The following is a 14285-nucleotide window of genomic DNA, read 5'->3' as shown; positions in this document are numbered from 1 at the left end:
AAACAAGGGTGGCGCCAAAACGAGCCGGGGTTTCAGATCTGAACATGAAGTGTGACGTTGTACTGACAGGCAGTCCACTCCAAGATTCAAACTGAGGACACTGCGTCCGGATGCACGGACATGGATCTGTCGGCTTCAGGGAAGTTTAGCTGGCCAACCCTGGTCAGATCTGAACTAACTTCCAGTTCAAAAGTTTGGGTGCTGATTTGCTGATGTTGCCCAGGCCAACCACCGCCCTAATTCAAGGCCATGAGTAAGGGGGTGTAGGGGGTGTTTGGTTCCTTACGTCCTTCTAAAATTTCTATCATGTTTAGATACTAATTAGGAGTATTAAATATAATTAATTACAAAATCAATTGTACAGATGGAGGCTAATTTGCAAGATGAATCTATTAAGTCTAATTACTCCATGATTTGACAATGTGATGCTACCGTAAACATGGGCTAATGATGGATTAATTAGGTTTAATAGATTTGTCTCTCGAATTAGCCTCCGTCTGTGTAATTAGTTTTATAATTAGCTCATATTTAGTCCTCCTAATTAGCCTCCAAATATTTGATGTGACATGAATTTTAATCCGGACTAAAGATCCAAAGACTCCTAAACCAAATTTTGCACACAGCTTTGATTGAGACCTGAGGTTCAGATTCTTCTATGTTTTCAGGAGAAAAGATGTTCTTCAAAACTAAATACGCCAAAATGTCGCACAAGCATGTCATATACAGGTATAATTGCTCTACACAAGTAGGAATTTCAATTGTTGTACATCCAAGAATTCTTGCCTCAGCGCGTTAACCTGGTGCAGCAGCACGAGCATCTGGTACAAGAAGCTGCACAGAACCATCTCTACATCCTCATCTTAGACCAAACTCGACCCAAAATTACAAGACAGAGCAGGGTGCGTGCTCGTGAATTACAATAGGTCATTGATGAAGCTATTCAGAGTTCCAGACCTCTTATTAGATTTAAGCTAGATGCAGAAAACACTGCAGTTTGTATCGCTGTTTATCAATGTGCAGAGGTCCTGGGCTGGCTAAAGGATCCACCTGCGTAGAGCATCTGGTACACTGGCCGGACCCTCACAGTAAGAACCGTGCTCAGCAGTGTGCCCAAGCAAGCCGCACCAGAGAGAACATAAAACGTGAGCCTGAAGCAATTAGGGCCATGGCACGCGATATCTGTGTCTACCATTCCGGCTTTCTGTTTCTCCACTTCGAGGTCGTAGACGTACCCTGCAAGGGTGTTGAACAGGAACGCACCGACTGGATTGGCCAGCGCGATGAAGTTGTATATCTTTCCGAAGTGCTTCAGTCCAAACAGCTCCGATGAGATTGAGATTATCACAGAGAATTGGACACCGTAGCATATGCCGAGTAAGGCGACGGAGACGTAAAGTGTGGTGCGCTGACCCAGAGCGAAGAGCAGGTATGTGATTATCATCACTACTTGGGTGCATATGATCAGTACACTCCGTGGAAGTGTCCTTGCCCTGTGAAATAAAAAGGTTGTAAGATACCACAATTTGAATTTAAAAAAAGGCATGTCTATCACCCACAAACTAGGAAGCTGATAGCTATATAAATTGTACTTCTGGGATTCAGGATCTTCCCTAATGTCTCTTAAAAAAAATTGTTAATTCCTTAGGCCTTCATGTTCACTATTCACAAATTTACCCCAAAGCTACTGTGTAACGTGAGAGGGCATGTCAGCATGTGCATGTTTTGGAAAGAGTGTATGCAATCAACTAGAGCTATTTATTTGTCAATAAAAATCCTTTACTTCAAACACTGAGACCCTGAGAGCTCTTTTCACACTCCAAAAGAATGCTATGGAATTATTCTTCAGGGAAAAAAATTCAAAATTTCAGACTGCAATGCAGTCTTCTAATAATTGAGACAGATTGGAAATGTAATAAATCTTAGGAGTTGGGAGCTATAAAAAATGCACCGGTTTTCTACCAGGTATCTCTCAGCAGCCAGCTCTCACTAGGCCAAAAAAATTGGGAAACTGATAAAATTATTGAAGCCAAGAAATGAACATCATATGAAATCAATTATTTCGAAAAAAATAAAAGCAGCCAAGTTAAAGCAACATATTCTGTTACCTGACAAAATACTCAGAAACAGCACCACCTCCCAAACGTCCAAAAAAGTTGCAGAAGCTGAAGACAGAGAGTGAGATGGTTGTGTCGACAGCACCTGCTGCGATTCCTATTTGTGCTAGATTGTTAAGTACAGTGATTCCAGATCCAACCCCAACAAAGTATATTGCAAAGAGAAGCCAGAAATCTGCCTTCAGAATCGCTTCACGAAACCTGAAGTCCTCTCCCCTTCTTGGTCTTCTTCTCTTTGGCTTTATAGCCCCTTCACCCTCAGCTAAAAGAATGTCGATATCCGTTGAATCATATTCTTCAAAATTACCAAGGTTTGATTCAGAGGAAGAAGGCAGAAGTGATTCTGTATGATCATTATCTGACGAATCTGATGGTCCTTTTCTCTTTGGGCATAACGTCATCTTCAACGGTATTGCCAGGGGAGCAAAAATGAGAAGAACCATAATGGCAAGCAGAGAATAGTTCATAATGTCATTGAGAGTCACGACATGATCCAGTATCGTAGCCCCAACCAGATAAAACCCAAGAAGAATACTCGCAATTTGAGCAAACAGGAAATGGAGTTGCTCTGCATTGGTCTCCACCAGAGAGGGTTCACAAGGGCGAACAAAGTACATTGTCAGAAGGCATATAGCAGGAACTCCCAGAGTGAGAAGGAGCAAAAGGTTTATGGGTGAATCACCAAGCACTCCAGTATATATTTCAGTGTAGACAGCAGCACTTAAACCAGAATACCCTTTAAGAATGCCAGCAACAGCACCTCTACTGAGCGGGAAGTTCCTCATGTTGGTCACTAGAACGGCAGTCCCCAACCACGCGCCACCGTTCGCAGCAAGACATAATGCAAACCAAATCTGGAGGAAAGCAATTATTCAAATTACATTATCCAACAGAACAAAGATTGGCTCAAATCGGAGATAGCAAAGCAATGCAAACCTCACTTCAAGAAGGGGAAAAAAACAGTAAGGCTAATCCCAAAGCACCACACCTAACTCCTCCAGGATCTGTCTTGTAAAAATCCACCTCCATCACCATCAAGACATACCTACGTGCATATTGCCGTAAACTAAAGTCCAATGCTGCCTTTCTATTTGCCCAAGTGTGCAATCAAGACTGTTTGCTAGTGGGTACTCTCGGTGTTTCCAGTTGTTCATGGAATCTCAGAAAGAGACATGTTTTCCAGACTTCCAGTACAAGTTCCACTCCAAATTAACACCAGAAGATCCTACATTGCACGGCAAAAGTATGAAAGCAACAGCTAGGCGCAAAACTAGGACTTTTCCTCTAAACCTACACATCAGCACAGTGAAGCAATTCAACCCCCATTGCGCAACCTTATAGAAAATTACCAATAATACTGATGCGTATGAAGACGCAACGTATCTTTTTTTTATTAAAAAAGGAATCTCAACAAATCGATCCTAGAACTAGTTGATCGGAGAAGCAGCCAAGAGAGACGGCGGCTCACCAGCCAGTAGGGCAGCGCGGGCGCGGCGCCGGAGACGAGGAGCCATACGGCGCCGTACCCGAGCAAGCACGCACCGGCGCCGACGAGGAGGAGCAGCGCCGGGTGGAGGCGGTTGCAGAGCACCCCGGGGAGCAGTCCCAGGTTCTCGCCGACGTCGCAGGCGACCGCGAGCAGCGCGAGGTGGCGCTGGTCGGCGGCGAGGGCCACCTTGAGCGCGTGCGAGTAGAGCGCGAATGTGGAGCTGGCGCCGCCCGCCACCTGCACCCACACCGCCGCGCCAAGCCCCAGCCACGGCGGGCGGCTCCCTGACTTCACCGCCGCCGCGCCGCCCCGCATCTCGCTCGCCGGGACTGGAGGTGGAGCGGAGGGGGTCGCGCTGCGGTGCTCCTCCTCAGGATCGCGTGGGGATTTTAATGGGGGTTTGGGCAGTACGGCCGCGCGGCCGGCCGTGGTTGCCGCCGCGCCGGGACGGTGGGCTGGCTTGGCTTGGCTTGGCTTGGGGCTTGGGGGGTGGCCGGTTTGGAGCCGTGTGCGCGGGGGCGCGTGGCTTGGAGGTGGGAAGAAATGCGGGGAAAGTGGGTGTAAAAAGGGAAGGGGATTCGGCAATCGATCGCGATCCCGGTGGAGACGGTCGGCGTCATCATCGCCCGGGCAAGCGACCGAGATCTCAGGGTTTTTGGTGCGAGATCGACCGAGACAGGTTCGCTGGGTCGGGCCGTTGCAGCGACTAGAGAGAGAGAGAGAGAGACAGGCCATCTTGGGCCGAGGCAGTGGGCTGGAAAGTTTTCGTCTCGACTCCAGTATCGTAATGTTTTTCTCCTGTGCTAAAAAAAATGTAATGTTTTTCTCCTTGTTCAAAGTGCAAAGCTTATATTTCTTAAAATAATTAGCTCAATAATTCCTGCAGAAAAAATTGCAATCCAAAGGATGAAACAACTTGCTCGTCACCTGTGAAGTGATGGCGTAAACAACATTTGTAATTAATTTTTTTTTATCACAAAACCATCGTACCATCATATGCGAGAACAGGACGAGTGGAATCACGTGACCACGGTTGGGGTGGCATGAGAGCTGTGTCAGAGGCCCACGGGTCAAAGACTCAAAGTTGTGGTGGCTGGCGAGACGTGCCTGGCTGCAGCGGTGGTCCCGGAGACCGAGCTGAAAAAATATCCGAAAAAATTATCTGATAACATCTTTTGATAGAATAAACTTATTATTAACTTTATAATTAATTTACCTTGTAATTGCACGTGTATGGTAAATGGTGTAGATGAAGCACGAAGCGACACCTACATCCCTCCTTCGCCACTGCATTGGCGTGCTTGTCGACTCTTCCATTTTGTCTTGTTCTATGTTTTGATTTTTTTCTTTTATGCGTAGCTCTCCACTCCTTTTTAGAAATGAACAAAATTCGTCTGGATGAGGGTGATAGTTCACTTTCTTTGGACTGCCGGGCACCATTGGGTTTACCATCTTATGTATATTCGTTCTTAATTTGAGATACTCTTAGGTCCTGTTCATTTTCAGCGGATTGGCCTGGAACGAGACCCGTCCGGATGGTTTGAAGTGGCTCGGTTTGAAACCAGCCTTGTAATGAAAGTGTTGTTCTTTTTATCCGGTTTGAAAGGAAAACGGGTCTAGATTGGAATCCTCCCACACCTTTTGATCCGGATTGGAATCCTATCTCCCATTCCTGACCTGGAATGAGTGAAAGGGCCGGATCCACTTAACCGTTCGTGGGCTGCCGAACAAGGCCTTTAAGTGCTTTGCGTATGAACTGCAGTATCAATCTGGGTGATTTATCATGTGCCAAGACGTGTATACGCTAGAGCTAATCCCACTGGTACACGTACGCCGACTCGCTGTCGCCGCCGTGCGTGGCTCCGGCGGGCGCTGGGGATGCGCTCCGATCCGGGTCAGGGCACGGGCCGGCGGCGGCGCGGAGGTCTCAGGTGAACACGTCGCCCGTTGCGTCGACGGCGAAGACCCTGCTCCTGTGCACGAGGGCGTCGTCGTAACCGACCAGCAGGCCGGGGTGGTTCTTCAGCGCCGTCCAGCTCCGGTCGCCGCCGCGCGCGACGGCGATGTGATCCGGCTGGTGACGATCGCGACCGCTAGGTAGGCGGTACCGTCGGCGTCTTCGACGATGGCGTGTCGCACACCGCGATCTTGCGGAAGGTGTACGTGTCGTGCCACTGCCACGTTGCGTGACGGACCTGGACCTTCCAGTGGTAGGCGATGGGCTCGACGTCGGTGATGGTGGACACGACCTGCAGGTCGACCCCGTCGCCGGTGTAGAGGCTGACGAGCTGCGCGTTGCAGCCCTCGACCCTCGTCGACGGCGGCGAGTCAAGCTCCCCTGCCGCCGACCCAGAACCGGACGCGGAAGGCTTCCAGCACGGCGGGCGGCGCCGGCGGCGCGACGTTGCCGGCGTCCACGGTGCGCAGGTCGAGCGTGTAGAAGGTGTAGTCGTTGGCTTCCTCGTCGTCGGTGTCGTACAACTCGTACGAAGCCAGCAGGCACGGCTTGCCGAGGGCAGGGAGGGTTTCGCGGCGATGACCGTCCTGGCCCACGGCGCGCGGACGGCGGCGAGCCGCGCCGCGCTGAAGACGTCGAGGCGGGCAACCACGGCGTCCACCAGCTCCGTCGGGATCTTTCACCCGGCGGCATCTGCGTGGACACGCTCATGCTCGGATCGCGGCTATAGGAATCAAGTTTTTTTTTTTTACGTGATGGGAATATGGGATAGGATAACAGAATCGAATTGTCGTGCAATGCGTATGGGATTGTATGATTGCCGCGTTAAATAATGTGTTGGGCCGTAGAACACGAGATGCTATGGGCTCAATATGACGTTGGGCCGTCGCTAGATATGCCATGGGCTCAACAAAGCGCTGGACCTTCGCCATATTATTGACCAGGCTCGGCGGTGTATTTGGGTCCGAGAATCACTAAGGAATGGGGTTTGTGAGGGGAATTCGGCTTGATTTCCAAAGTCCAAATTATTCAAAGATTTTATTTTTTTAAGGGTTCCAAAGATATTTTTCTTGTATCTAACATCTTGTACTGATGATCAATGTGTACATTTGCAAATATGTTTTGGGAAGTACTCATTATGCAATTTGTTGCTAGTATCCATACCGAATTCTCATATCCCATGGAAAATTTGCGGTCTACTTTAGGGGATAATTTTTTGAGAGTACCATCTCGCTTCCGTTTGTGAGCTAGTCGGATCGCCAATGCCATACCATCTCTAATCTAGATTGTCTGTGATGTCATTTGGAGTGGGAAATCTTTCTCCTGTTACACAAATCAAATTCAAATGTTTCATCCAAGAAAAGCCACCTCTTTCTCCACAAACAATGTCTCTATCATTTGATCCAGGAGCCTTCCGTTAGATAGGAACAATTTTACTAAATACTAAAAACTCTCAGATAAAGTATTAGAATGAAAAGATCAGAAATAATTCGAATAAATAGTAGTCTCTGACAACTCATCCTCTTTAATTTGCTTGGACCCGCTCCGAAACGAACTCAATTTCCCCTCTAGTCCCCCGCCATCAACGATGTCCGGCTCAACTTGCTCCGCGGGAGGAGTTTGATTGAGATCTAGCTCCCGAGTAGGCTTTTTCTTAAGATTTTCTGCTATCCCCGGCTCCTCATTTTTTCCTATAGTTTTCGAAGGAAAAAATGAAATAAGTAAGACCAAACTGAGACCGAGACCGAGAGCGAGAGGGTGAATGGCAAATGGATCCAGCGGGCTACCCGCAAAATAATCCATAGCCTGAGGGGCTTCAGAAGGGCAAGGAGCGTCATGATGAATAGCGACCTGAGGGGCTTCGGAAGGGCGAGGAGCGTCATGATGAATAGCAACCCGAGGGGCATCGACTGGATTGGCTGGGCCGGCTTCCCTGTGCTCCCCGCTGCTTGCTCGCCTCCTTGACCTCCATTGGCTGGGGATACTTCTTCCAAATGATCCATAGCGCGAATAAGCCCTATGTATGGGCTCTGCGCTATAGTATCTGGATTAGCCTTCACGAAAAAAGCGGCCATTTCCCGGCCAATATCAGTGTTCTCTTCGTATTTACCATCATTTTTTAATACCAAAAGGCGGGAAGTGTTATCATTTATATCTGTTGAACAAAAAGGCAATCCCATCATAACGATAGGAAGGGGCTCAGCTTTGTTTGTAAAAAAATTATTTTACTTTGCTGGCGAAGAAGCATTTCCAGGGTATGACTTGCCTCTTGTCGCAGATTATTAGCCTGAAGTTCACCACCAGCTGTATAGCCAACCCTACCCTAACTGCTTTCGGTCCCAAATCTTTGGTGTTGCTTTTTCCTTCTGAAAGCTAAGACCACCTTGATATACCTGGCCTGAAGCTAGCAGTGCCTTGACCAATCGTCTAAATTTTAGTAGGTGCTTTGGTTTAATAACTAAAAATCAACTTAATAAGCTGATAAAAAGTCGAGCTGATATACATATCGACACATCTCCACACATGATGTCCCACATTAATATGGGAGCCCTCCAAACTATCCGCTCTCTATTTGATTCTCTAGTCAAGTTGGCAAAAAGATCCCTCTCTATATTAAGTTACTCATTTCAACAGACTATCCATTTCCCATTCTCCAAATCCCAATAGCTAGTTTTCTCACTAAAAATCTACACTCTTCATCCACTCTAACAGCCTCTCCATTTCGCACTACAACAAACTCTCCATTTTGCATATTTGGCAAGCCAAACTCGCTTGCCAAGTTTGGAAAGTGTTGGGGAGCATTTGGCAAGCTGGATGGGATGGCCATCTGGATATCAACTCTGTTGAATCGTGATTTTCTAGCAGACTTGCTAAATTTTGACTTGAGTTTGGAGAGGGAGATGGCAAAGCTGCATGAGTTCTTCTTCCAATTAGTAATGGGGATGGGCGCTTGCAATGATGAGGATGTATATGTCATCATTTTCGTGTGCAGGAGATGACCATTAAAATAATCTATAGGAACTCGAAGGCTCTGAACATGGACGGATCAAATGTTGGGGGTGGGGGAGGGGCTTAAGCCCCCTAGTAGACACAATAACTTTCAAATTAATAAATATATTAACACAATAACTCGATCGTTAACATCCTAATTCCGAAATGGGTCAGGCTCTTTTACGGTATACTATACTACCATTCGAGAAGGACTAGTATAAAAAGGATTTGATGGTTAAGATTAATTGTATACTCCTGAAAACTTCACTTATGATATAGATAGTATATGAGACTAGTATAGATAATATAAGTGTATTATTGTCGGATCCTAAATATTCATTCCAAGATGCCCCTCTCCGTGCCGAGACCCGGCACTCGCACCACCATGCGTCGCCATGGCCGAACCAGGAAGCGCGCCGCCCTCAGCTGCTCCGCCGACACCGTTTATGAGCGAAGACCAACAAACGGAATCCTTATGGCCTCCTCTCTCCATTCGCTGCTCTTACTACAGTCCTGTCTCGCTGGAGCGCTAATGAGGTCGACCACTAGAGCCACCGGTAGCTAAAGAGAAACACAACCGCCGGTAGCCCGACGAGGAAGAAGATCTGTTCCTGATATTCGTGAAGGCCCCTTGAAGAAACTCATAACAAAACCCTAATTTATGTGTCTTGTAAATCTTGCACATAACCCCCTATTAAAATTCCACCTACAACAATTAAGTCCAAGCCCGCCTTTTTGCATGTTTAACCCTAGTCTTTAACCTATTTGCAAAGATGCTCCGAGGAATTCAGACTAAATTACCCTTACTATTGGACCATTAGATCTTAGTAGTAGTAATATGTACTATAAAAGAGCTCAATGGGTCTAAGCTTAGTCCACCCTCTACTTTACAGAATGGACGATCGGGTGAGACCACCGTGCCATCATCTCACCATTAAAACAAATGTAACAGATGCCGTTATCAGTTGTTGGGGATGGAGGTTTGCGATGATGAGGATGTATCATCATTCAAACGTCGGGTGGGGAAGGGGGCTTAATACGCCTGCCACTGGGGAGGGAATAGGCAAACCCTTTTTCACACCTAAATCCAAATAATTATTATCCACTCCTTACCTTCCCCAATCCCACCCATATCCAATGGATAATTAACTTTGTGCTACATATATATACATATCCAATTGATTAATTGTACCTCTTTTCGTACCCTAACCTCTCCATTTCTAATGGGTATATAATTTTCTACCCATACCCTCTCTATTTGAAGCGGGTGTGGATTTAGGGAAAGGATATGGATACCCAGTAGCAGGCTTTAAATCCCTTAGCAGACACAATAACTTTCGAGATCAATAACTTTATAGACACAATAACAATAATTTGATCGCTGACATTCTAATTTCCAAATGGGGCTGAGTCTAGTCCGATCTCTACTTTATATAATGGACGATCTGGTGAGACCAGCATACCATCATCTCGCCCCTAATACATATGCAATCATGAATTCGGAGCTTTGCTACTACTTTTCTTTGATCAAATGTCCATGTCACGATGACTCCTAGCGAGCGAATCGTCTTGAATCATATGCAATCCTGTTAAGTCTAAGTCACTTTGATTAAATTAAGACGGTTGTTTGATTAAACACTCTTTTGAAGGCCCGTGCTATACGTCATGCATATACGAAAATAAATAACAAATGATGGCTACCTCCCATGCTTATAAGAAAAAAAAAATTAAGCCTTCTTGATTACTCATACCGTTTAGCATTTCAAAATCACCACAAATACAAATGTAAATGTCACTCTTCACAACCAATTTACTACTTTGGACATCAAACCAACAACGAATTACAAACCCACACTACCCAAAAAACTGAGCTACCACGGGTCCACGTCCAACCAAGCCACCAATCCCCCATGGTCCATGCAGATTGCAAATCATGTCGCGTATCCCGATCCAGAAAGGCTCGCCGGCGAGTCCAATCCAATCACCTCGCCTTCGCGACGGTGACGGCGCCGAACCACCGGGAGCAGGTGTAGACGGAGCAGAAGGCCTGGAGCGTGGTGAGCAGGAGCATCAAGATGGCGGCGACGAAGGTGAGCAACTGCCACGAGCTGAACACGTACTTGCGCATGAACCGCTTCGTCTTCACGCGCCACCTCGAGTTGTAGTAGCGGTTCACCTCCTCGACCGCCCTGTCCATGGACGCCACCTTGGTGAGCCGCACCGACCGCGTCATCCCGTTCCACAGCTTGGCGACCTCGCCGTCGCTCTTCATCCGGTTCAGCACCACCCCGCGCCGCCGCAGCAGCGCCACGTCCTCGCCGGTGTCGATGATCCCGTTCATCAGCTCCGTGTACCGGGCCAGCACCAGCGGGCCCGACGCCGCCGCCGCCTCGTAGGCCACCAGGTTCCGGAGCACCACCTCCGTGTTAGAGTCCAGGGTCACCACGGGGAGGCTGAAGGTCGCCGTCTTGGCGTCGAAGGAGACGGTCGACAGGTCGCCGGCGGTCGGGAGGAACTTGACGCCGGCGTTGACCAGCTCGGACACCGAGGGGATCATGATCTCCTCGATCAGCGGCGGCCGGGTCAGGTACCCGGCGGCGGAGGTGCTCGGGTCACGGGGGTTGGTGGTGCTCCCGTCGCCAGACACGAACGACCCCACGCCCGGCACGACGGCCAGCATCTTCCACGGCGCCTTGATGGCGAACTCGATCGGCTTCGTCACGTAGCGCACGGGCCCGGCCGTATTATTGAGCCCCGACACGATGCCCCACACGGCGAGGAAGAGCTGCTTAACGTACTCGCAACCGGCAGCCGGCTTCCGCTGCTCCTCCCCGCCACCGCCGCTGCCGGCCGCCGGCTGCTCCTCGATGTCGTAGCCGTCGTCGTGGAAATTGCCGTTGGCGTCGGCCTCCGCCGCGGAGTCGTCGTCGGCCGGCTTCGGCAAGAGTATGTAGTAGAGCACCTCGAGCAGGTGCGCGTGCTTGCCGATGTCGATCACCGGGAAGCTCTCCATCATCTTGAACGGGCAGAGCTCCCTCATGAGCCCGGCAACCATCCTCCCGAGCAGCTCGCCGGCCTCGCCGGCGGACGCGCACTGCGGCTCGAGGATCCTGCGGATGAGGAAGAGCGGGACCTGGTTCTCGAGCATGAGCATGTCACGGAGGATGAGGTTGTGCGCCGACTTCCTCCCGGCGAAGTCGACGAGGTGCTGCATCCTCGACGACACCCGCCGCAGCTCCCTGCCGCTTCCGTCCCCCTCATTGTCGGCGGCGAAGGCATAGATCTGCAAGAACTCGAGCAGGAACGCGCCGTCGACGAGCATCATCCACGCGAGCGTCTCGCCGTTGAAGTCGAGGTAGCGGTGGTAGTGGGCGCGGACCCTGCGCTCGAGCCGCTTGAACTGGTCGACGAGGCCGTCGAGCTTGAGCCCGGCCGGGCAGAGCCGCTTCTGCGCGCGCCGCGCCGCCGCGAGCTTGTAGCGCTCCATCTCGTACAGCTCGGGGCGCCAGTGGTGGTAGGGGCCGAGCGCGATGAACTGGGGCGTGTAGGCCTCCGGCTTGTGCACGCGCAGCTGCTTGGGGACGTTGAAGACGGACACCGGGATGCCGTTGTCGTCGTCGTCGTCGCTGCCGCCGGCGCCGTCGTCCTGGAGGGAGTGCCGGATCTGGACCACCCACCGGACCTCATCGAACACCAGCGGCGTCGTCGTCCCGTGCCCGCTTGCGGCTTGCTGATCGTGATCGGACGCCGCCATTGTTAGCCCCTCCTAATGTGTGCTGCCTCTCACGGTCAGTGACAAGGAAGGTCACTCCAACTAAGCAGAAATGGTGGCTGTTGCTTGTTAACCTTACTAGCTTGAGTTATTTTTTTCTCTCCTCCCATTGCTTCCATGGGCTCCACACCTCTTCTCCATCTCTAGTGATGAGCTTCTCCGGCTGGTTATCAGGTCAAGGTGCAGGCAGGGGGCTTCCATCAATCAGTGGCAAGTAGCACGGTGGAGGCCAGTTGAGGTGAGAGGAGCCATTTTTTTTTTATAATGATGAGAGGCCCGTTGACATGGGCATAGACGTTATGGTTCTCCGGAGTAGGAATGAGAGTAACAGTCTAACAGAGAAGAAGTGAATAGAGATGAGAAATGTTGAAATAATTGAAGAGAGTGTCTATTTACCTGTGGACAGATTTTTGGATAAAATCTATCGAATTTTATGATGTTGCATATATTGTTCTCTGATGCTGCAGATGTTATTCTCCCAAATTGCATATGATTGAAACATAAAGTATTATGCAATATGCGAGAGCAATATAGTAAATAGCATCTGTAACATCTGCCACATTTCCTCCCCTATAAAATCACAAAATATTTTAAAGCATCGAAAAAATGTTTGCAACATCAAATAGCAGCATTTGCAACGTCAAAAAATTGGACAGATTTTCTTCCAAAAATCAGTCGACGGATAAAAAGAAACTGGTAAAGTTGAGTTGGTGGCATTTTGGAATGTCGAAACTTACTTTTGCGTCCATTCGTGGAGTTCATGATCAATCGTGTCCCGGCCCATCTTTTCCCCCCGCACGTTCTTCTTCTGTGAGGGGATGCTATCAGAGTTGCAGAAGCGGACCAGCTGTCCAGCTCGGCCTTTTCACTTTACTGTCTGTCAATCCTGCGTCATGCAAACTGCTGGACCTGCAGGAAGCAAAATTGGAAGAATCGATGTTGAAGAATCTCTGCAATCTGTCACTTGATTACTTGCTAGGGTCTTGTTTAGTTGGCCAATTTGGGAGATGCAAAATTCCTGTTCCAGCACTGTAGCACACTGTAGCGTTTCGTTTGTATTTGTGAATTATTGTCCAAATATTGACTAATTAGGCTTAAAAGATTCGTCTCGCAAAGTACAACAAAACTGTGCAATTAGTTTTTAATTTCGTCTACATTTAGTACTACATGCATGTACCGCAAATTTGATGTGATGGGGAATCTTCTTTTTGCATAGTGTTAAAGTTGGAGTTGGGGTAACTAACATGACCTAGTTTGCCCCTCTTTGCACGGACCCACCCGTGTTTGTAAATTTTGTATAAAAAAAAAGCTGATTCGTGAAGCTCGCTGGCAGCTGAGCTAGCGCGGGGCCTGACGACCGGCCAATCAGTTGCAGGGGACAGGCGCTCGCGACGACGGAGATGAACTGTCGTCGTCGCGTGCAGGAGAAGGTCGCTGCTGAAATCTGTGGAAATTCTGCAGACTGGATCGCCCGTTTCGTTTTCATTTCTGACGACAGCTCGTGGATTTGTTAAAAAATTTAGTACTGTGCATTTCCAGATGGAAGACGAGGTAAATTGACGTAGACTTGGTTTGGTTACGGTTGTCTATTTTTAGCACCCGCCACATCGAATGTTTAGATACTAATTAGGAGTATTAAATGTAGTCTATTTACAAAACTCATTACATAAGTGGAGGTTAAACGGCGAGATGAATCTATTAAGCCTAATTAGTCTATGATTTGACAATGTGTTGCTACAGTAAACATTTGCTAATGATGGATTAATTAGGCTTAATAGATTCATCTCGCCATTTAGCCTTCACTTATGTAATGGGTTTTATAAATAATCTACGTTTAATACTTCTAATTAGTATCTAAACATTCAATGTGACACGTGCTAAAAATAAGCAAAGGAACCAAACGCCCCCATAGCAGCCAACAATTCCAGATGTCAGTAGTCAGCTAGCAGCTCATTCCAAGAT

General features: G+C 48.6%; 2 protein-coding genes across 2 annotated transcripts; both read right to left on the bottom strand.

Annotated features, from left to right (window-relative positions):
* Window positions 1-678: 678 nt before the first annotated feature.
* LOC101759997 (protein NUCLEAR FUSION DEFECTIVE 4) lies at window positions 679-4146 on the bottom strand. Its single transcript, XM_004964634.3, has 3 exons — window positions 3583-4146; window positions 2106-2968; window positions 679-1490 (listed from the first exon to the last, which is right to left on the bottom strand). Exons 1-3 carry the CDS (start codon window positions 3916-3918, stop codon window positions 1010-1012), a joined length of 1680 nt encoding a protein of 559 aa, XP_004964691.1. The 5' UTR covers window positions 3919-4146; the 3' UTR covers window positions 679-1009.
* Window positions 4147-10292: 6146 nt separating this feature from the next.
* Window positions 10293-12735, bottom strand: LOC101760399 (putative UPF0481 protein At3g02645). Its single transcript, XM_004964635.3, has one exon. It carries the CDS (start codon window positions 12303-12305, stop codon window positions 10533-10535), a length of 1773 nt encoding a protein of 590 aa, XP_004964692.1. The 5' UTR covers window positions 12306-12735; the 3' UTR covers window positions 10293-10532.
* Between the last annotated feature and the right edge of the window lie 1550 nt (window positions 12736-14285).

The sequence above is a fragment of the Setaria italica genome, chromosome IV (genome assembly GCF_000263155.2).
Source record: "Setaria italica strain Yugu1 chromosome IV, Setaria_italica_v2.0, whole genome shotgun sequence".
NCBI lineage: Eukaryota > Viridiplantae > Streptophyta > Magnoliopsida > Poales > Poaceae > Setaria > Setaria italica.
The sequence above is the reverse complement of the archived record's forward strand: the minus strand, read 5'-3'. Positions and strand labels throughout refer to the sequence as shown.

Bases quoted from the DNA above. Each gene is read 5' to 3' on its own strand.
- LOC101760399 (XM_004964635.3), bottom strand. From the start codon at position 12,305: ATGGCGGCGTCCGATCACGATCAGCAAGCCGCAAGCGGGCACGGGACG.
- LOC101759997 (XM_004964634.3), bottom strand. From the start codon at position 3,918: ATGCGGGGCGGCGCGGCGGCGGTGAAGTCAGGGAGCCGCCCGCCGTGG. The intron at 2,969-3,582 runs GTGAGCCGCCGT...GCTTTCCTCCAG, and splicing joins CCGCGCTGCCCTACTGGCTG to ATTTGGTTTGCATTATGTCT. The intron at 1,491-2,105 runs GTAACAGAATAT...TTTATTTCACAG, and splicing joins GTTTCTGAGTATTTTGTCAG to GGCAAGGACACTTCCACGGA.